This window comes from Panthera onca, chromosome C2, assembly GCF_046562875.1.
Source record: "Panthera onca isolate mPanOnc1 chromosome C2, mPanOnc1 haplotype 2, whole genome shotgun sequence".
NCBI classification, from domain to species: Eukaryota; Metazoa; Chordata; class Mammalia; order Carnivora; family Felidae; genus Panthera; species Panthera onca.
In genome coordinates, this window is record NC_138347.1 from 132,012,379 (window position 1) to 132,035,194 (window position 22,816).

At 37.2% G+C, this 22,816-nt stretch overlaps 1 protein-coding gene across 2 annotated transcripts in view; it reads left to right on the forward strand.

Annotated features, from left to right (window-relative positions):
- The window catches only part of PIK3R4 (phosphoinositide-3-kinase regulatory subunit 4), a 198,833-nt gene that overhangs the window by 165,237 nt on the left and 10,780 nt on the right, over positions 1 to 22,816 (forward strand). For both annotated transcript variants that reach the window (XM_078432342.2, XM_060638652.3), the window contains 4 exons: positions 1,966 to 2,153; positions 3,148 to 3,358; positions 6,154 to 6,319; positions 21,877 to 22,041. In XM_078432342.2, the coding sequence (XP_078288468.1) occupies positions 1,966 to 2,153; positions 3,148 to 3,358; positions 6,154 to 6,319; positions 21,877 to 22,041 (730 nt within the window). The remainder of the gene's footprint in view (positions 1 to 1,965; positions 2,154 to 3,147; positions 3,359 to 6,153; positions 6,320 to 21,876; positions 22,042 to 22,816) is intronic.

Consider the following 22,816-nt stretch of genomic DNA (forward strand, 5'->3'; position numbering starts at 1 on the left):
AATAAGTCACATCTTCCAGATACAGAACTTTCAAGGACTGTATGTGACTCCATTATGTAACAGGCATATTTAGGGGAGGAAAAGTGGAGAATTGAATTAACAGTTAAGAGCTTATGTAACCTGTCACAATTATGGCTTTCTGTGTCAGAATCAAGATTCAAACCAAAGCTGGACTCCAAAGCCCTATTCTTAATAATAATAGAATAATGTTGCCTTTGTGGATTTATATGATTGAAGATGGAATCCTGATTTTTTAATCCTTTAAACACCAACCCAAGTCAATAATCGATGTTAAAATGAGATAATTATCTAGTGTTAGTAGGTAATGCCCAGTGAATTGAAAAGAACAGTCTTGTTATTAACAATGAAATAACAAAAGAGTAGAGACCAGAGAAGACTTAATCGTTTCAAGTCTCTAGATTTAGAACTGTCAGCTCTTGTGACAAGGATGTTGACATTGATTGTGTGAGGTTTTTAAGATCTTGTGTATTCTTCCTTTAACCCTTTTTGGAGATGTACTTATTTCCAAGCACATGCATTTAAAAACCACTCTTTTCCAGTATCAGATTGTAAAGGCAGCTGAATTGTATTTAAAAATAAACCTCTAATTGTCAAACTTGGGGTAAAGTATTTGGAACTTAATTATCAGTGGTTTACATCCATAAGTAAAGCACTCATACAGATTATAAGAAAAACACAAGCACCCCAAAAGAAAAATATTGAAGGATTTGAACTTACAACTGATAGAAGAATAGAAATGCATGTTTGAAAAGGTAGATAAATGCAAAACAATGAGATGCCATTTTCTGCCTATGTGATTAGCAAAACACTGATGATACCTGTTGTTAGCAAGGTTGTAGGGAAATAGGCATTTTCATACACTGTTGATGACATTATAAATTGAACATGTTCTTTTTAGAAAGCAGCGTTCTTACTCTTTGAATCACTATAGTCAATTCTGAAAATTTCTCCCAAGAAAACTGACAGGCATGTGAAGAAATATGTAGAAGAATGTTCTCAGTTTAAAAAAAGGAAATAATTGAAGTGACCATTAATAGGGGAATGGTTAAATAAACATTCAGTGTGTTTGGTTGAGAGGAAAAAGCAGATTGTAAAATACCTTATATTACTTTGTACTATTTTATTTTTTTAATTTTTTTTATTAAAAAGTTTTTTTTAATGTTTATTTTTGAGACAGAGACAGAGCATGAACAGGGGAGGGTCAGAGAGAGAGGGAGACACAGAATCCAAGGCAGACTCCAGGCTCTGAGCTGTCAGCACAGAGCCTAACGTGGGGTTTGAACTCATGGATGGTGAGATCATGACCTGAGCTGAAGTTGGACGCTTAACCGACTGAGCCACCCAGGCGCCCCTGTACTACTTTATTTTTGCAAAATGATATGGTAGTATATCATAAATGATACAGTGTATGAGATTTACAAAGTTATAGGGGCAACTCATGCTATATTTTGTAATTAATACTAGAATTTTGTGTTACCGAATGTACTTTTTGTAATTGGAGAAAGATGTTTTAAAAAGATTTTCTCATCTCTTTAGTCTGGAGGTAACTATATAGCAATTGACTTTTACATTTTGTTTGTTTGTTTCCCAAGTAACGGATACTGGAAATAGGTCATATCGGTGTGGTTGGTGACATTTGAGAAAGTTGTTTTTCTTGTTGGTTCTCAAGATAAAGTGGTTATTTGAAATTGAGCCCACCTTAGGAAACTAGGAAACAATTAGGTCTAATTATTAATGCCACTGAAAGTGCATCTGTTCCATCTGCCCTAGAGATAAAGTGAGGGTTAATGAATTGATATATAAATATAAATAAATTGGAGATCATAAAGAACAAATAGGATGTGAAGTCCATTGCTATCCCTCCCTAACCAAAAAAATAAATAAAAGTGCATATTGGTTTTAGAGGTTTCCTTTAGACTGACTATTCTGAACCTGTTTTTGTAGCTAGAAAACACGTAAAACAAGACTCAAATGTAAATGAAGAATGGAAAAGTATGTTTGGGTCACTGGAACCACCGAACATGCCACAGGCCCTACCTAAAGGGAGTGACCAGGAAGTGATTCAGACTGGGAAGCCTCCTCGTTCTGAGTCCTCTGCTGGCATTTGTGTCCCTTTGTCTACTTCTCCACAGGTACTATCATCTAGGCAGTAATCCTTGTGTTTTTCAATCCCTTTCTACTGCTTTGGTTGTTTAAAGGCTGTGTACTATACTGGGAAAATCAATATAGTGAGTTGTCCTTTAAGGGAGGACGTGTTTCTTTCTTTCTTTCTTTTTTTTCCTTCAAATTTTATTTAAATTTAACTTAGTTAACATATAGTATAATATTGGTTTCAGGAGTTGAATTTAGTGATTCATCGCTTACATACAACACCAGTGCTCATCACACGTGCCCTCCTTAATGCCCATTACCCATCTAGCCCATTTCCCACCCATCTCCCTCCATCAGCCCTCAGTTTGTTCTCTCTAGTTAAGGATATGTTTCTTTCTAAGACAGGTTTATCTTTAATTTTATAGCCAAGGGGAAGTCCAGTAATTGAAAGCATCAAAAAGGGCCTTGCGTTAGAGTGCTCCCCAATAAAGTGATCTGAAATTGTGGGTTGAAGACATCATTATGGACTGTAATTATAATTAGATTGCAGTGAACCTTTTAAATGTTTTATTCTTTTTCTAATATAACATATCTGTAAAATAGCAAAAGCATCCCTGGAAGAAAAGTCCCTAGTTTGCCATCTGTGAGAAATGTTACAATTTTTATATATTTTAAGTATATTTGTCATTTAAGGTAACTCTTCCTTAAGCCAATATGTTTTAAGTGACAAATACTAACTGAACCAACTGATAAATTCTATTTCTATTCACTTAAATTCTGTGGATTTTTGTTTAATGTTATTGCTATACTGATAGTTTTTTTTAATAATGTAGAAGTTTGGAAGTGTAATACTTGTGGTTAAACTTTATTTTAATGAGATTTTCACTGAACAAATGTCATTATATTTAAACGGATTTAAAAATTGGCACGTTAATAAGGAAAAAAGCTGATATAACGAAAAGAGAACATGAGTACGTTTTTATCATCGAGTACACTTTGCTTTATAACATACATACTTATAATTCTGTTTTGCAGCTTCCAGAAGTGACAAATGTCCAAAATAGAAAACCAACAATACAGGTTTTAAGTAGTACAATTTTACCGTCTACCTACCAGATTCGGATCACAACGTGTAAAACGGAACTTCAGCAGCTCATACAGCAAAAGCGGGAGCAGTGTAACGCCGAGAGGATAGCTAAGCAGATGATGGAAAATGCTGAATGGGAGAGCAAACCACCACCACCTGGTAAGAGTGCTGCTGCTGGGTAGTTGTATTCTAGCCCGGGTGCCGGAGCCTAGAGTCTAATGCAGGGTGCTGATAATTAATTACCAGGAAGTAAGAACAAAACTGTCACTTCAAAGCCTAGAGGAAGAAGCATTAAATGAGAAATTTTAAGTCATTTGTGGAGTTTGGATCTTCTTAGCTGTCAGGGCAACTCGCAGTGTCTTATTTAGGCCATGTAGTGTTTCCAGCCTGTGATCCATTTTCCCCATTTATAGTGCTAGGTTTTACCTGCCTACTTAGTGTCATGCCACTTTTTCATAGGATGTCAGGCTTCCTGGGGTAAGCTCCAGTTTTTATTTCTGAAGGGTCTGACATCTATTTTCTTTTAGAAAAGTAAAACATTTGGAAAGTAATGGGTACTTCTAAAAAGCAGACAAAATCAGTTACAACTCCAGCACTAAGTGATTATCAACATTAAGATTTGGGGGAAACACTATTATATTTTGAGAAGATTTAAGAGATACTTCAGATGAAAATGTGGCTCAGCTATGTTAACAGACTTTCCCAGTATAAATGTAGAGCTAGAGCTAGTCTTTGATACTAGATTTGTAGATTTTAAAAACATTTTTAGTGAGTGTCTGTATACAGATTTTAATAATAAAAATTTAGCTTGAAAACTCTGAGAAGAAATTCATAGTGTGTTTATGCTTAGAGATTTAAAAATCATGTGAATTCCCATGTGCTTCCCATTGTGTACTCTGGGGAGAATGCTGGTAGAGACAAATGATTTTTTAATGTTTATTTATTTTGAGAGGGTGGGGAGGGGAAGAGAGAGAGAGGAGAGAGAATCCCAGACGTGGCACAGAGCCCCACGTGCTGTCAGTGCGGAGTCCTGCACAGGGGTTGATCCCACGAACTGTGAGATCATGAGCTGAGGTGAATTCAAGAGTGGGATGCTCAGCCAACTGAGTCAACAGGCGCCCCTAGACATAAATGACTTAAAGATTGAAATATTAAGTGGTTAAGTGGCCTCTCAGGTCACACGAATTTTAGCAAAATGTGCTGGAATGTTTAAGTTGTTTCTGTAATATAGTTCAGTGTTACATACCAGCTCTGCTTTAAAAACAAAAAAACTTAACCACAAACTGCCTACTTATTTGACAACAGAATGTCTTTATAAGTAGCATTTTATACTTATGTGGAACTATACCTTTTCTTCAGTAATCACAGAAAAGGTATCAAGTTTTGAGGTTCAAAAAATGTGTAATGACTGTTGGACTTTTGATTTTTTTCTTTCCACACTTGAGTGGTTGTGTGAAATTGATTTTCTCTAGAGGGAAATGTTCAGTCTAGCCTGGTAGATTATCTAGACTTCACGGCAAAGCGTTTTCGATCACTTTCAAATCTAGCGTATCCTCCTTAAAAATCACATTCAGTTGTTCTTCCCACACATGTGAGCTAGAGGTCCAAGGGTAAACATATTTTTTTTATCTTAGAATTAGCCAGGTTTGGCAGGAGTCTCGCTTTCATTTTTGTTTTCTTGTAAAAAAGAAATAATTTTATCCTAAAATGATACTGGTATTACTTAATTAGGCACTGTGCTGAATCCCAAAACAGGATGATCTTTTATTTATTTACTTTTATTATTATTATTTTCTTTTTAGAGAGAGAGCGAGTGCAAGCGGGGGAGAGGGGCAGGGGCAGAGGGAGGGAGACAATGAGAGAGCGAGAGCGAGAGAGAGAGAGAGAGAGAGAGAGAAAGAGAATCTTAAGCAGACTCCATGCTTAGCACAGACCCCGACATGGGGCTCAATCCCACAACTTTAGGATCATGACCTGAGCCAAAATCAAGAGTTGGATGCTCAACCACCTGAGCCACCCAGGCACCCCCCAATACAGGATGATCTTTAGTATAGCTTTCTGTTTTATTTTAAAATTGATTAATATTAAATATTAAATGTTAAACTAAATATAAAAGTTTACTCTTCAAACATTGAAGACATTTGTTTATATGCAAGAACCTATGCTAGATACAGTGAATGATTCAGAATGGGTATGACATGGTCTCTGGCCTCAACAAATCTATAATTTATTAGAAGAAACAAATCATACACAAAAATATACATAATAAAACATGTGCATAGATGTCATAAAGTACTGGAAAGTCCATGGGCTATAATTAATAATACTATTTATACTAACATGTTGATATCATACAATAAGTGATTGCAAGTAGAGAAGACATCAACATTTGGGTGTTTACTGTGGATGTGGGACACAATATTAGATACTTTATACATCTCGTTTGTCCATATCCATCCTTTGGGTTCAGTAATAATTCCCTCATTTTACATTTGAGGAAATTGAAGCTCAGATAGTTTAAATAAGTACCTCAAGGCCACACATTATATTATGATGGGTCTGGGTCTTTGAGACTATAAGAACCAGGTTGCCTCCGTAGGACCCAATTTCTGTAAATTAGGGTAGCATTATCTCTGCCTGTTGAGCAAGTAGTCAGGGTTTTCCCAGGTAGTGAGTGACTATTGTTCCTTTTCAGATACTACAGAAGGGCCCCAGGTACAGTCACTCTCAGGCTCTTTGAGCAACACTTCATTGCTATCTTGGATGTCTTACTCAGTAGATAAAAGTATCTGTCGTGGCCTAGTAGGCCACTCTGTATTGGCTAGCTCTTGGAACCCTTTGTTTAGTTCTTATGATTGGTTTCATGCTGGTTGTTGGTGACTGTAGCTGGGAGGTGAGAGAAATATAGTATTTGTAAACTATAGTTCAAGACGTACTCCTTTGCTTTTCCTTAGGGTGGCGTCCTAAAGGGCTGCTAGTTGCACATCTTCATGAACACAAATCTGCTGTAAATCGAATTAGAGTCTCTGATGAACATTCACTTTTTGCAACGTGTTCAAATGATGGCACAGTGAAAATTTGGAATAGTCAAAAGATGGAGGGGAAGACCACCACTACCAGGTAATACGTGCTTGGGAGGAGAATCCATTTATTTAATCAACAAATATTTATTGAGTGCTCACTCTGACAGGTGCTGCTTTAGGAACCAGGGATATATAGCAGTGATAAAGGGACACAAATACCTGTTCTATGGGGCTTTCCTTCTTGTGAGAGGTGACAAACAATAAATAGTATAAAAGAGCAGAACATACAGTATGTTACATGGTAAAAAATGTTATTAGAGAAAAATATAGGAGGGAAGACAGATAGGGAATAGAGTAGGGGGTGGGGTAGAGTAGAATTTTAAATAAATTGATTGGAGACTGCCTCCCAGAGATGATGTCATTTGAGGAAAGACCTGAAACAGGTGGAGGAAAGAGTTGTGTGGATCTCTCCGGGAAGAGCATTCCAGGCGGAGGAAAGAGAGATTTCAAAGGCCCTGAGGTAGAAAGATGGTTTGGCACGTTTTGAGGAACAGCAGAAAGGTCTGTGTGGCTGGCGCAGAGTGAGCCAAGAGGGAGGAGGGAGAGGGGCCAGATCATGTAGGGCCTCGTAGGCTATTGTAAAGGACTCTTGACTTTTACTCTGAATGAGATGGGAGCCTTTGGAGGGTTCCACGCAGAGGAGAAACGTGGTCTGAGTTAAATTTCAACAGAACTGCTGTGGCTCTTGTATTGAGAATACTGAAGCAGTTAGAGGCTATGATAGTAATTCAAGAAGAGGTGGAGGTAGTGGGAAATGATCGGATTTGGGATAGATTTTGATGAAAGAGCCCAAATTTTGCTAAATGGGTTAGATGGAATATGAGGAAGAGAAAAGTGAAAGATGATGGAATGGCTAGCCATGGAAGGAAAACACTCACTGTATCATTGCCCTGCTGTTATGGTCAAGATGGAGTTTAGTTATGACTTGAAATCCCTAAAACTGTTTGTGCTGATGTGATTTTGATAAGTGTGATTTAGATTCGTACATTTTTGTAGTTGTGTCCCTACTTGCTATGCAGTCTGTCTGCCAGCCCTCTATTTCCATCCCCGTCACTCTTACCATACTCATATTTGTTCTGTTCCTAGTTTGGTCTAGGTCTGAAAAGAAAGCTACTAGATGTCAAAATTGAATTTCATGTGGAAAAAAGATATCTCTGGTGCTTTTCATGTTATCAGTTCGGCAACCGCAGTTAACCACAAAATCATCAAACAGAGTATCTTTGATAACTAAAATAAGTCAAAAGTTGACCTTTTTTTTTAAGTTTATTTTGAGAGAGAGAGAGAGAGAGAGCGAGCATGCGCGTGACTGGGGGAGGGACAGAGAGGGTGAGAGAGAATCCCAAGCAGGCTCTGCGCTGTCAGCACAGGGGGCTCTGTCTCAGGAACCCTGAGATCATGACCTGAGCCAAGATCCAGAGTCGACACTCAACCAGCTGAGCCACCCAGACACCCCAAAAGTTGTCTCTTTAATGAACAATGTGATACAGTTTTGTGGTGTTTATTTTTTTAAAAGAGCTCTGCATTTTTACTCTATGCTTAATTGTTTCTCATGTTCATTCTTTCTTGGCATTGCATTGGTCGGAACATAAATTAAAAACCAGTAACAGAATCCCAGAACCCAGGTTCCATTTAGCAATTTTTTGTCAACATTTTATTATGAAATTTCAAACCTGTAAGAAAAGTTAAAAAGTTTCACAGAGAACATTCATATTCTTGCCTCACAGATTCTGTAATTTTACTATATTTGTTGTCATGTAATTATCCATCCTCCTCTCAATTCATCTTTTTAAAATGTATTTCAAAATAATTTACAGATATCAGTACACTTCCTCTAAACACTTCAATTTATATATCGTTAGCTAGAGTTCAGTCTGTGTTTATAGTTCTTTTTTTTGTTTGGCATAAATTCATATGCTATGAAGTACACAGATCTCAAGTGAACCATTTCCTGAGTTCCAATAAAAACATACACTCTGCAACTTAAACCAGTCTCATGGCATGTAGCCACCATACCAGAATGTCCTTTGTGGAAAACCCCTGCCTTCCCCCTGCCTACAATCATTTAAAAAATTTTTTTTCCACCATTATTAGCATTTTTGTTAGTATGTTAAATATCTCTTCTGATAATTATTTTTCAAATGATCTTTTTTATATCATCATCAGTTGAATTCATTGCCCCCCTTTAAAAAATATTTTTTTTAAATGTTTATTTATTTTTGAGAGAGACAGAGCATGAGCCGGGGAGGGGCAGAGAGAGAGAGCGAGACACAGAATCTGAAACAGGCTCCAGGCTCTGAGCTGTCAGCACAAAGCCTGATGTGGGGCTCAAACTCACGGACCGTGAGGTCATGACCTGAGCTGAAGTCGGACGCCCAACCGACTGAGCCATCCAAGCGTCCCTCATTGCCCATTTTATGAGGAGGGGAAGTTCATTTGACATGTGTAAACCTCTCAAGTAAGAAATTGGAATCATTGGTTAACTTTGCAAAAGTCTCATTTGTTAATTCCCAAATGATTTTTATTACTGAGCTATGCCTTCTGTATTCCAGTGTCCTATTTTAGGGAGTAGTATCCAGGTGTCACATTTCAGAAAGTGGTACCCCAGAAAATGTGGCAGTTTAGCTGACTGTATAGTCCCAAAGGAAGTATGATAATTAGAGATTGGATTTCCTCTGAATGCAGCTGCTCTCTTGCTTTGCTGTAACACCTGCTGTCTTATTTGTGGAGTGTAGTAGGCCTTGGCTTGGGGGTGCTTCATTCCAGGGTGGGGAGGAAGGGAAGGGAACAGAATGTGTTGCCCTCATCACATGCCTTCATGAACAGGATTAGGGAAGAGGCAGGCCATTATTATTGTCAGATCCAAGTGGGGAACAGCTGGTGGCTGGGAAAGAGAAACAAACCTCTTTTTTCTTAGGAAAAGTTGTTTGTTTTTTTTTTTAGGAAATGTTACTAGTACATTCTGACTACTGAGGTTTTTCCCCTATGCATTACGTTGGCTGACCACCCACTTCCCAGTCCTGACTTTCTCACTGAATTATGAATGGTGATTTAGGTCACCTGGATCTAGGCTCTTTTGGTGTGTCCCTTGGGGACTAGTTTGTGAAATTTGTTGTTTTTAACCTTTCACATAGATTTTTAAAAAACTTAATCCTTTATAGTATTTGAAATTATTTTCCATATCCTTCTTGTACTACCCTATTTTTGGCTCATTTAACTTCTCAATTTTGGGGGAGGTTGAAGAATTTGGTACTTGTTGAATGTGATGATAAAACATCTCAGTGGTGTTCTGTCTTAATGAAAAGTTGATACAATATGAGAGGTGTGCAAGGAAGTTATCAGTGTTAGGGTAACATATAGAGTCACTGATAGTGTTTGGAGGTTGAAGTGTTTGAGTGGTATGGCTACTCTGAAGAAAAGGGAGCATAAAGGCCTATAAAAGCCCTGAGGATGCCAGAGGCCTTAGTCTTTGCCAGTCGAATTTCAGAGACAGGAAGAGAATGGTCAGAAAAGGAGAGAGAAGAAGCCAATCAAGTTACATCAGACTGCAATAGAAGAAAGTTGTTTTTTTTTTTTTTTAATGTTTATTTCTGAGAGAGAGAGAGACAGAGCATGAGTGGGGGAGGGGCAGAGAGAGAGGGAGACACAGAATCCGAGGCAGGCTCCAGGCTCTGAGCTGTCAGCACAGAGCCCGACAACAGGGCTCGAGCTCACAGACCTTGAGATCATGACCTGAGCCAAAGTTGAACGCTCAACTGACTGAGCCACCCAGGCACCCCTAGAAGAAAGTTTTTTTTGTTTTTTTTTTTAATGTTTATTTATTTTTGAAGGTGAGAGAGACAGAGTGTGAGCATGGGAGGAGCAGAGAGAGAGGGAGACACAGAATCCGAAGCAGGCCCAAGGCTCCGAGCTGTCAGCGCAAAGCCTGACGTGGGGCTTGAACTCACAAACCGTGAGGTCATGACCTGAACCGAAGTCGGACGTTCAACCGACTGAGCCAGCCAGGCGCCCCAAGAAAGTTTTAAGAAAGGACTTAGAGGCGACTCTGAAATGTAATAAGAAAACGAACTGGCACGATTGGGCATTCTCATATAGCGAGTGCCCTTTGGTGGAATGCAGTTGATATATCCATCATCCATGGAGGGCTTTTGACGATATATATATTTCAAGGCTTTATGATGTCCATATCCTAAGAAAATAACTAAGAATGAATTCAGAGATTTAGTTTTAAGGCTGTTCAGAATGGCTTTCTTTGTAACAGTAAAAAAAAAAAAAATTAGAAACAAACTAGAGGTTCAGCAGTAGGGGTTAAATTGGATAAATAAGTGATGGTGCAAAAACAAAACTGATGTGGAAATGAATTTTTTGATGAAATATATTGATATATCGTGTGAGAAAATATGTTTAAGAAGTAGGTTTAAGAACCCATGTAGGGTTTCTGTTTTTGGAATGACAAAGTAAGGATTTCTAAAAATCTGTTCCTTCGTAAAAATAGAACACTGGTAGATACTGTCAAAATCAACATTTCCAGAGCTCTAGAAATTAAAGGTCCTGCAATAGTTTGAAGAGTGTTATTCACGAAAATCAGCTGATTCTCACAACACTGAGCCATGTGTTCCCTAATTTTATCCCCTTTTACCAAGCAGTGCAGTAGCTTTGAAAACTAATAGCCGCCCAACCCTTTATCAAGCTTTGCAGTAATTTTGAAATTCACAGTTCAACAACTATGGTAGCCATGAAAACCAGAAGCTTCGTTGTGCTTGGAGGGGTTATAATGGCTAAAAGCCCCATCTCTAGGGAATTGTCACTCTTTGACCTTTCTGCCAGCTTGTTGGAAGCTCCATTCTTAGGGTCTGTCTTTATTTCACTGGGCTCATCTTGTTCTTTGAGAAAAACTATGCCCACAGCACATTTGTTGAAATTATCAATGCTATTTGTTTAACACTGCAGTGGCCCGAGGTGGCATTACCGGTTGTAAGGGGCCAACAAAAAACTTAAAAGGAAGAATTAGGGAATGAGATGTCTATAGGGGCCTTTGAAAAGTTCATACCCACATGCATGTGTAGGGTTGTTCACATGCCCAAGAAAGAACTGAGAAGCTCCTGAGTTCTCGCCTCTAGCTGACCTTGAGACTCTGTACAAGCAGGAAATGAAGGATAAGGCAGAGTTGTAACCCGCTTTGTGGAAGGTGTGCACAAACACAGAGAGCCTCAGCAAAGGCTAGAACACTTACTGTTTTAAGGCATGAAGGGAAATGTCTGTCCAGTCATTAGCTAACCACTAAGTTAACCCAACAAAGACTTTAGTGGCTACACGTGAAAAAGATACAGACTTTATAGAATTAGTCCAGGAAAGTCACTAAATAAATAACTTCGGAATATTATTTCCAAAGTTTACATGTCAATTAGATTATCTAGTTTTTTTTTAAATGTTTATTTATTTTGAGAGAGAGAGAGAGTGCACACCTTCACAAGCAGAGGAAAGGCAGAGAGAGAAGGAGAGAGAGAATCCAAGCAGGCTCTGCACTGTCAGCCCAGAATCCAGCGTGGGGCTCAAACCTAGGAACCGTGAGATCATGACCTGAGCAGAAATCACGAGTCCGACTTCACCGACTGAGCCACCTAGGCACCCCGAATATCTAGTTTTGAACAAAAAATTGCAAGTCAGGAAAAGAAACAGGAAAGTATGGTCTATACACAGGAAAACACAGTCAGTGGAAACTATTTCTCAGTAATCTTAGACTTGTTAGACAAAGATTTTAAATTAGCTATTAAAAATATGTTCAAAGAATTAAACTGTGTCTAAAGAATTCAAAGTAAGACAAATATCTCACCAAATATACATATCAATGAGAAGATAGAAGTGATCAATAGAAATTCTGGAGTTGAAAAGTATAACTAAAATAAGGAAATAAATGAAGTTCAAGTCACATGAGAGGATGAACAGATTTCAACTGGCAAGAGAAAAAATCAGGGACTTGAGGATAGATCAGTTGACATGATCCAATCAGAGGATCTAAAAAAGAGTAAGGAAAAATGAACAGAGCCCCATAGGCCTGCAGAATGCCAACATAGACATAGGAGGGGTCCTAGAAGGCAAGGAGAGAGAAAAAGGAGCAGAAAGAATATTTGAAGACACATGGCTAAGCATTCCCCAGATTTGGTGGAAAACATTAATCTACACATTTAAGAAGGTCAGTGAACTCCAAGTGTGATGAAAATGAAAGAGAGCCATATTAGACACATGATAAGTATACTGTTGAAAGACAGCATCTTGAAAGCAGTGAGAGAAAACTGACTTATCACATATGAGGGACCCTCAATAAGATTAACAGCTGACATTTCATCAGAAATGATGGAGACTGGAAGTCAGTGGGATGACATATTGAAAGTGTTGAAAGAAGAAAACTGTCAGCTGATAATTCTTTTTAAAATTTTTAATGTTTTTATTTATTTTGAGACAGAGAGAGACAGAGCATGAACAGGGGAGGGGCAGAGAGAGAGGGAGACACAGAATCCGAAGCAGGCTCCAGGCTCTGAGCGGTCAGCACAGAGCCCGATGCAGGGCTCGAACTCATAGACTGTGAGACCTGAGCCGAAGTCAGACGCTTAATCGACTGAGCCACCCAGGTGCCCCTGATAATTCTATATCCAGCAAAATTGCCCTTCAAAAACAAAGGACAAATTAAGACATTCCAAGGTAAATAAAAATAGGGAACTTACTGCTAGGAGCTATCCCCTAAATGAAATACTAAAAGGTGTTTTTTGTGCTGAAAGAAAAGGGCATAAGACAGTAATTTGAATCCACATGAAGAAATAAAGAACATTGATAACGGTAAATACTATTTGTAAATAAATATACAAGTACAAATTATTTTTGTAACTCTTAACCTGCTGTCTCATTTAAAAGATGACCACATAAATAATAATAAAACTGTGTTTATGGGCTTGTGGTATATACAGAGTTTGTGTGACAATAAAAGTACAGAAGAGGGAGGGGGGAACAGAGAGATATTAGAACAAAGTTATTATGTATTAATGAAATTAGTATTAATCTGATCATCTTTAGATGTCACATGTATTTCCCAGGGAAACCACTGGGAAAAAAACTTGTCAAAAACATGTTATATAAGAAACAAGGGAATTAAAACGGTATACTAGAAAATATATTTTTAACACACAAAATAGCAGTAATGGAGGAATACAACAAGAATAACAACAAAACCTGTAAGACAGAAAACAAATAGCAAAATGTCAGACATAAATCCTGCCTTATTCACAATCATATAAATGTAATCAAAAGGCAGATTTGGCAGAAAGTATGAAAAAAACCTGAAATGACTATGTGCTGTCTACAAGAGACACACTTTATTTTTATTTATTTTTTCATTTTAAAGCATTTTAATTCCAGTATGGTTAACATACAGTGTTATATCAGTTTTAGGTGTACACTACAGTGATTCAACAGTTTTATATATTTTAGTGCTCATTCTAAGTGTACTTTAATCCCCTTCAGCATATTTCACCCATCTCTCTACCCACCTCCCCTCTTGTAACCATCAGTTCTCTATAGTTAAGAATCTGTTTTTGGTTTGTCTCCTTTTTTTATTTTGTTTCTTAAGTTGCAGATATGAATGAAATCGTACGGTAATTGTCTTTCTCTGGAAGAGTTTATGCTTTGAATTGAGTAGTATTTCCATTGTGTATATTTACCACATCTTTATCCATTCATCTATCAATGGACACTTGGGCTACTTCTATATTTTGGCTATTATAAATAATGCTACAGTAAAAATGGGGCTGCATATATCTTTTTGTATTAGTATTTTCATATTCTTTGGATAAATACCCAGTAGTGCAATTCCTGGACCATAGGGGTAGTTCTATTTTTAATTTTTTGAGGGACCTCCGTACTGTTTTTCACAGTGGCTGCACCAGTTTGTATTCTCACCAACAGTGTATGTGGGTTCCTTTTTTTCCACATCTTCACCAACACTTGATGTTTCTTTTGTTTTTGATTTTAGGCATTCTGACTGGTGTGAGGTGATATCTCCTAGTGGTTTTGATTTGTATTTCCCTGGTGATGAGTGATGTTGAGCATCTTTTCATGTGTCTGTTGGCCATCTGTATATCTTCTTTGGTAAAATGTCTATTCATGTCTTCTGCCCATTATTTGTTTTTTTTGTATGTTGAGTTGTGTAAGTTCTTTATATATTTTGGATACTAACCCTTTATTGGATATGTCATTTTAAAATATCTTTTCCCATTCCTGAGGTTGCCTTTTAGTTTTGTTGATTATTTCCTTTGCTGTGCAGGTGCTTTTTTTTTTTTTTTTTTCTTTTTAATGTAGTCCCCATAGTTTATTTTTGCTTTTGTTTCCCTTGCTTCAGGAGACATATCTAGAAAAATGTTGCTATGACCCATGTACAAGAGCTATACTTTAGATCCAAAGACACGAATTAGTTGAAATTAAAAGGACTAAAGAGGGTGTACCATACAAACAGTACCTAAAAGAGGGCTGGAACAGCAATATTAATATTGGAAAAAATAAACCTTAGACAAAAATTGCTACTATAGATAAACAAGGACATTTTATTATGGTAAAAGGGTTAGTGCATCAGGAAAACAAAACAATTGCAAACACATGCACCTGATAATGGATCCCCCAAATGAAGCAAAAGCTGACAGAATTGAAGGGAAAAGTAAGATAATTCCACAATAGTTGAGACTTTAGTACTCTGCTTTCAATATAGGTAGATATAGACAGATAGAACAAGTAGGTATAAGATCAGCAACGAAAATAGAAGACTTGATCAACAACATAAACTAATCAGATCTAACAGATTTTAATAGAATACTCTACCCAGCAGTAGCAGAATACAAATTCTTTTCAAGTCCATGTGGAACACTTTCCAGATCAAGCCATATATGAGGCCGTAAAAGAAGTCTCAGTGATTTAAAAGGATAGAAACATACCAACATATATGTTCTTTAACCACAGAGGGATGAAACTAGATACCAGTAACAGGAATTTGAGAAATTGACAAATATGTGGAGATTAAACACCATATGGCTAAATAACCAGTGATTCAAAAGGAAGTTAGAGAATACTTTAAATGAATGAAGATGAAAATACAACATTCAAAACTTATGGAATGCAGCTAAAGGAGTGTTCAGAGAGAAGTTTATAGCTGTAAAATCTATATGTAAAAAGAAAGATTTTTTTTTTTTTAATAGTTTATTTTGAGAGAGTGCAAGAGTGCACAAGCTTTGGGGAGAAGCAGGGAGAGAGAGAGGGAGAGAGAGAATCCCAAGCAGTATCCATGCTGTCAGTGTGGAGCACCGTACGGGGCTTGATCCCATGAACCATGAGATCATGACATGAGCCAAAATCAAGAGTTGGATGCTTAACTGACTGAGCCACCCAGGAACCCACAAAAGAAGAAAGATCTCAAATCAATAACTTAGCCTTAACCTTAGGAAACTAGTTAAAAGAGCAAAGGAAACCCAAAACAAGTAGAAGGAAGGAAATACTAAAGAGGAAATAAATAGAAAATAGAAGAATGGAGGAGAAAAATCAACAAAACCAAAGGTTCTTTGGAAAGATGAAAACTAACTTCTTCTACAGTAACTAATATAAAAAAGAGAGAGGACTCAAATTACTAAAATTAGGAATGAAAGAGGAGACATTACTACTGATGTGACAATAAACGGAATTATGAATGGAATACTGTGAACAATTGTATGTCAACAAATTCGATAACCTAGATGAAATGGATAAATTCCTAGAGAGACACAAGCTGCCAAAAATGACTTAAGAAATAAGAAATAGAACATCTGTGGGAATGCAAGCTGGTGCAGCCACTCTGGAAAACAGTATGGAAGCTCCTCAAAAAACTAAAATAGAACTACCCTACGACCCAGCAATTGCACTACTAGGCATTTATCCGAGGGATACAGGTGTGCTGTTTCACAGGGACATATGCACCCCCATGTTTATAGCAGCACTATCAACAATAGCCAAAGTATGGAAAGAGCCCAAACGTCCATTGATGGATGAATGGATAAAGATGTGGTGTGTGTGTGTGTGTATATATATATATACATATACATATATATACATGTATATATGTATATATATATATAATGAAGTATTAGTAATCAAAAATAATGAAATCTTGCCATCTGCAACAACATGGGTGGAACTGGAGGGTATTACGCTAAGTGAAATGAGTCCGTCAGAGAAAGACAAAAATCATATGACTTCACTCATATGAGGACTTTAAGAGACAAAACAGATGCACATAAGGGAAGGGAAACACAAATAATATAAAACAGGGAGGGAGACAAAACAGAAGAGACTCATAAATATGGTGAACAAACTGAGAGTTACTGGAGGGGCTGTGGGAGGGGAGATGGACTAAATGGGTAAGGGGCACTAAGGAATCTACTCCTGAAATCATTGTTGCACTATATGCTAACTAATTGGGATGTAAATTTAAAAAATAAATAAACAAAACAAGTTTAAAAAAAGAAATAGAAAATCTGAATAGACCTATAATAAAATATTTAATTAGTTATTTAAAAAAAAAATTCCCACAAAGAAAAGCCCAGGAAGATACAGTTTCATAGTGAATTCTACCAAACACTTAATGAAATAACACCCATCTTTCAAAAACTCTTCCAAAAAACAGATGAGGGAACATTTGCTAACTCATTCGATAAGGCCAGTACTATCCTCATGCCATAACCAGACAATTATGTCACAAGAAAACAACAGACCAAGACCCATAGTTAATAGAAGCATAAAAATGCTAAATACTAGTAAACTGAATCCAGCATATTAAAATGATTATATAACATGACTAAGTTCAGTGTATCCCAAGACTGCAAGCCTTGTGCAACCTACAAAAATCAATTTAGGAATATATCCTATTAATAGAACAAAGGATGAAGATGTCGATCATCTTAACAGAAAGCATTTGACAAAATCTAACCCCCTTTTATGATTAAAAACAATTCAACAAACTAGTTATAGATGACCACAGCTGACATCAAACTTAATGGTGAAAGACTGAAAGCTTTCTCCTTAAGATGAGGAACCAAATAAGGATGTCTGTTTTTGCCACTTCCATCCAGCACCATACTGGAGCTTTTAGAGCAATTAGATAAGGAAAAGAAATGAAAAGCATACAGATTGGAAAGGAAAAAGTAAAACTATCTCGATTTGCGGACAGCATAATCTTGTTTATAGACCATCTTAAGCAATAAAAAGAAAAACTTAATAGAACAAATGAGTTCAGCAAAGTTGCAAAATACAAGATGATGCTGTATTTGTATATACAAAAACCAACTGCATTTCTTTGTGCTAACAATGATTGATCCAAAGGTGAAATTAAGAAAAGAATTCCATTTACAATAGCATCAAAAAGAATAGGAATAAATTTATCAAAAAAGTACTGAAAACTATAGTATACTGAAGACCATAAAACATCACTGAAAGAAATTATAGAAGATCTAAATAAATGGAAAGACAGCCTATGTTCATTTAATGGAATAATGGGATACTTAACATTAAGATAGCAATCCTCCCCAAATTGACCTACAGATTCAATGCAATCCCTGTGAAATTTTCAGTTGTCTTTTTTTTTTTTTTACTTTTTGCAGAAATTGACACCCTGATTCTAAAATTCATAAAGTAATGCAGATGATTTAAATAGCCAAAATACTCTTGAAAGAACCAAGTTGGAAAACTCAGACTTGGAGATTTGCTACAAAGCTACATTAGTCAGGATAGTATTACATAAAGATAAATATAAAAATCAGTGGAACAGAACTGACCTGCAAAAATACATTTATGATCATTGTTTTTTGTCAAGGATGCCAGGACAGTTCTATGGAGGAAAGAATAGCATGAACAAATGGTTCTGGTTATCCATATGCAAAAGGATGAATTTCCGTGAATTTTTCAAAAGGGATCATAGACCTAAATATAAGAGCTAATCTGTAAAATATATGCATGTAACTATTCATGACCTTAGATTAGGCAGGAGTTTCTAAAAAATGACTTCAAAAGCACACGTGACCAAAATAAAAAAAAAGAGACTTCATCAAAATTACAAACATTTGTGCTTCAAAGGACACTGTCAAGAAAGTAAAAGACAAACCACAGAATGAGAGAAATACTTGTAAATATAAATACAGAGAAAATACAAAGAACTCTTTTAACTCAACAATAAAAGGACAATTAAAAAATAAAGGATTCAAATAGATGTTTCTCCAGTTAGGACCCATAAGTATACAGAAAGCTGCTCCACATGATTAGTCACTAGGGAAATGCAAAACAGAACCACAGTGAGATGCCACTTCACACCCTCTAGAAGGGCTATAATCAAAGACAATAACAAGTGCTGGAGAGGATGTGGAGAAATTGGTACCTTCATACATTATTGGTAGGAATGTAAAATGGTGAGGTAACTGGAAATCAGTTTGACAGTTCCTCAAACGTTAAGCATAGAGTTACCTAATGACCCCTCAATTCCACTCGTAGGCATAAACCCAAGACAGTTGAAAACACTTGTTCACATGAAAATTTGAACATACATGTTTGCAGCAGCATTATTCATAATGGCCAAAAAGTGCAAGCCACAATGTCTATAAGCTGTTGAATGAATAAACAAATGTGGCATATCCATACAATGGAGTATTATTTAGCCATAAAAAGGAATGAAATGCTGGCATATGCCACAACATGGATAACCTTGCAAAAACATTATGCTAAGGGAAAGAAGCCTGATCCACAGGTCAGCTAGCGTATTGTATGATTCGACTTAAATGAAATTTTGGCAAATTTAGGCAAATCCACAGAGACAGAAAGATTAGTACAGACCTTCCTCAGTTTATGATGGGGTCATGTTGTGATAAAGCCATCATAACTTGAAAATATCATAAGTCAAAAATGCATTCAATATACCTAACCTGCCAAATATCATAGCTTAGCCTCACATACCTTAAATGTGCTTAGAATTAGAACACTTACATTAGCCTACAGTTAGGCAAAATCATTTTAACATAAAGCCTATTTGATAATACCGTGTTGAATAATCTCATGTAATTTATTGAATACTGAAAGACCAACAGAACGGTTGTAGGGGTTCATAATGGTTGTAAGTGTATCAGGTCTTTTTTAATGTTTGTTTATTTTGAGGTGGAGAGGGGCAGAGAGAGAGGAGAGAGAGAATCCCAAGCAGGATTAGTGTCATCATCGCAGAGCCCAATGCAGGGCTCGATCCCATGAACCATGAGACCATGAGCTGAGCTGAAATCAAGAGTCAGATGCTCAACTGACTGAGCCACCCAGGTGCCCGAGTATATTGGTTTTTTTACCCTCATGGTCACCTGGCAGCCTGGGAGTTGTGGCTTTCCTGCCACTGGTCAGCATCATGAGAAAATCGTATTGCATGTCACTAGCAAGAAAAAGATCAAATTCAAAGTTTGAAGTATGGTTTCATCTGAATGCCTGTTGCTTTCACACCATCATAAAGTAAAAAAATTGTAAGTCACGGATGGTTTACAGTTGCCAGGAGCTGGGGTATAGAGGATGGGGAATGACTGCTGATACGTATGGGGTTTTTTGGGGATTAGATAATGGTAACAGTTATAAAACTTAGTGACTATACTGTCAGTCTTAAAAGAGTGAATTTTATGATGGGTAAATTATATCTCAGTATCAAAAAAGAGGGAGAGAGAGCAAGCAAGCAAATGCAAGAGACTGAGTAATGCTGGAATTTTTTTCTCTCCCAGCTAGTCCTTGGCTCTCTTTACTCATCTACCATACCGGTTGGGGTCCTGTAGGCACTATGTTTGAGAAGTATGTCCAGACATTTATGTGGAAATGTTTATAGGAGCATTATTCATAGTAGGTAAAAGGCAGAAACAACACAAATGTTCATCAGCTGATAATGGATACACAAAATATGGTATTCCATACAACGGAATAATAGTTGGCTGTAAAAAGGAATGGGTGAACCTCGAAAACACTACGTTAAGTGAAAGAAGCCAGATATGAAAGGCCATGTAATATAGGACTACATTCATATGGAATCTCCAGAATAGGCAAACTCATAGCAAATTTAAGCAAATTTGTTTCCAGGGGCTGGTGGGAGAGGAAAATGAGGAGTGAATGCTGATGGGTGTGATGTGGATTTCCTTAGGAATGATGAAAATGTTGCAGAATTAGATACTGATCATCTGCAGAATTCTGTTAATATATTGAAAATCACTGAATTATTTACTTTCAAATATTATACTTTATGGTATTTTCTCACAACAAAGCTGTGAATAAGAAAAAGTGAACTAGAGATTAATAAAAAAATACAACATATTCCATATTTATTTAAGAAGCAAATATGAATATATTGTAGTATGCATAGAAAAAAAAAACCCTTTAAAAGGATATATAACAAAAGGTTAGTAGTGCCTCTCTCTGAGTGGTAGAATTATGTTTTTACTTTTCTGTATTCTTTTTTGTATTTAAAAAAAAATTTATTTTGAGAGAGAGAGAGAAAAAAAGTGTGGGGAAAGGGCAGAGAAATGGAGAAAGAATCCTAAGCAGGCTCTGCACTGTCAGCGCAGAGCCTGATGCGGGGCTCGATCTCATGAATTGTGAGATCATGACCTGCACCGAAACCAAGAGTTGGACGCTTTACTGACGGAGCCACCCAGGTGCCTCTTTTCTGTATTTTAATAATTTTTTTGTAATATGTATTAGCTTGTATTATAAAATGAAATAGAAAAGACAGAGATGAATACATTTGATGAATTAGGGGCCTGTGATCTTTTAGGAGTATGGCCCCTTAGAGGTAGGTATATGCGCCTTATGAAGCGGGTACTGAGGTACTGAAGGAAGGAATTGGTGATAGTGGGAAACACCCTGTGTAAATGATGTATTCAAGAAGTTTGGCAGTGAATTTGAGAAAAGAGAGTAGACAGCTTGAGAGGTCAGCACGTGTGTGGGAGAAACTGAATATTACAATATTTTACATTTATGAGTGTTTTATGATTTATATATTATTTGAGCTTCACTGTGTTCCAAGTAGAAAAGATAGGGCAGTCCTGTTTTGTGGATGAGTAAATTGAGACACAGAGCAGGGAAGTGGCTTGACCAAGTCTTATGGGTAGTAAGAAGAGGAATTCAGGTCTTTGATCCCAAAGCCATTTCCTGCTGTGTCAGGCTGCATCCTAGGAATTACAGAATTACTGAAGGGTGCAAGAATAGGGTTTAAGGTATTGCAAGAGTGGCAGGAGAACTAGATGAGGACAGTCAAATATGGGAGCTCCAGAGTGAGAGGAGGATGGGCGGGCCTTATGTGATAGGAGGGAAGTGTGTGGGGATGGCCATTTAAAAATATGAGAAGAAAAGGTGATTTTGTGCCAGTGTTTTTGAGAGGGATTCTTCAGTTATGAGAGCAAGGAGGTGAAACAGACCTCAAAGTAGTACTTTCGTTGGCTGATAGCCATGTGGATATTTATTTAATATCAGCATTAATAAATGCTCTTGTGGCCCTTGCAGAAATGTAATCTGTTTTCTTTTGTGCAGATCTATTCTTACATACAGCCGAATTGGAGGACGTGTCAAGACACTTACATTCTGCCAGGGGTCCCACTACTTAGCCATTGCGGCTGACAATGGTGCCGTCCAGCTTCTTGCAATTGAAGCTTCTAAGCTGCCAAAGTCTCCTAAGATTCAACCTCTGCAAAGCAGGTATCGATCTTTTGTGTTTTTTTAAACTGCATTTAATGCACTAGGGTAATTTAACCCTACCTTGCCAGTGTAGTTTGGATCAACTGAGGACCTATTAGATAGTACTACCTTTTTTTTTTTAAGCACATGAAATAAATAAAACTGTGTTTCCAGCCCAAATCTGTCACATGTAGTTAATTTCAGAAAACGGTGTCTGCATGTCTTACTTTCTGTCAAAAGGTCAGAAGGGCAACTTTGAACTTGCGGCTCATCCCAGGCTGGAATCTGTTTGAATAACCTAATTATTGGCTACATCTTCTGTTTCAACTATGAAAAGCACAAGTCTGGCTGGCTGATTTTTAGAATGTGAATGTTCTTCATCAAAGAAAACGCAAACGTTGTCAGCATCTTTACTTGGCATTAAATTGTCTGATGTTGATGGGAAATGGAGTGCTGCTTTTAGTCAGCACTGACTTGCTTATCATTTGAAAACAAAATACTGGCTGGTTTTACTTAAGAACTTCCTCACTTCTTACAAATTGTAGTTGCCCACAGATTAAACACATACAAGGTAAGTGATTTTAAAGATAAAGCAGAACAGATTTTCAACTGACGAGTAGGTGCTACGCACTAAGGATTACAAATACAAATAAGATATGTTATGCTCTCTAAGACACTACAGTCTAATGGAAGAGACAGAACAGTTAACAGATGATTTTACTTGCAGTGTGATCATGTGCCAGTGTTACAGGGACAGCTGGAGCCAGCTTGCAGGGGTAGGGAACAAGGCCTGGAG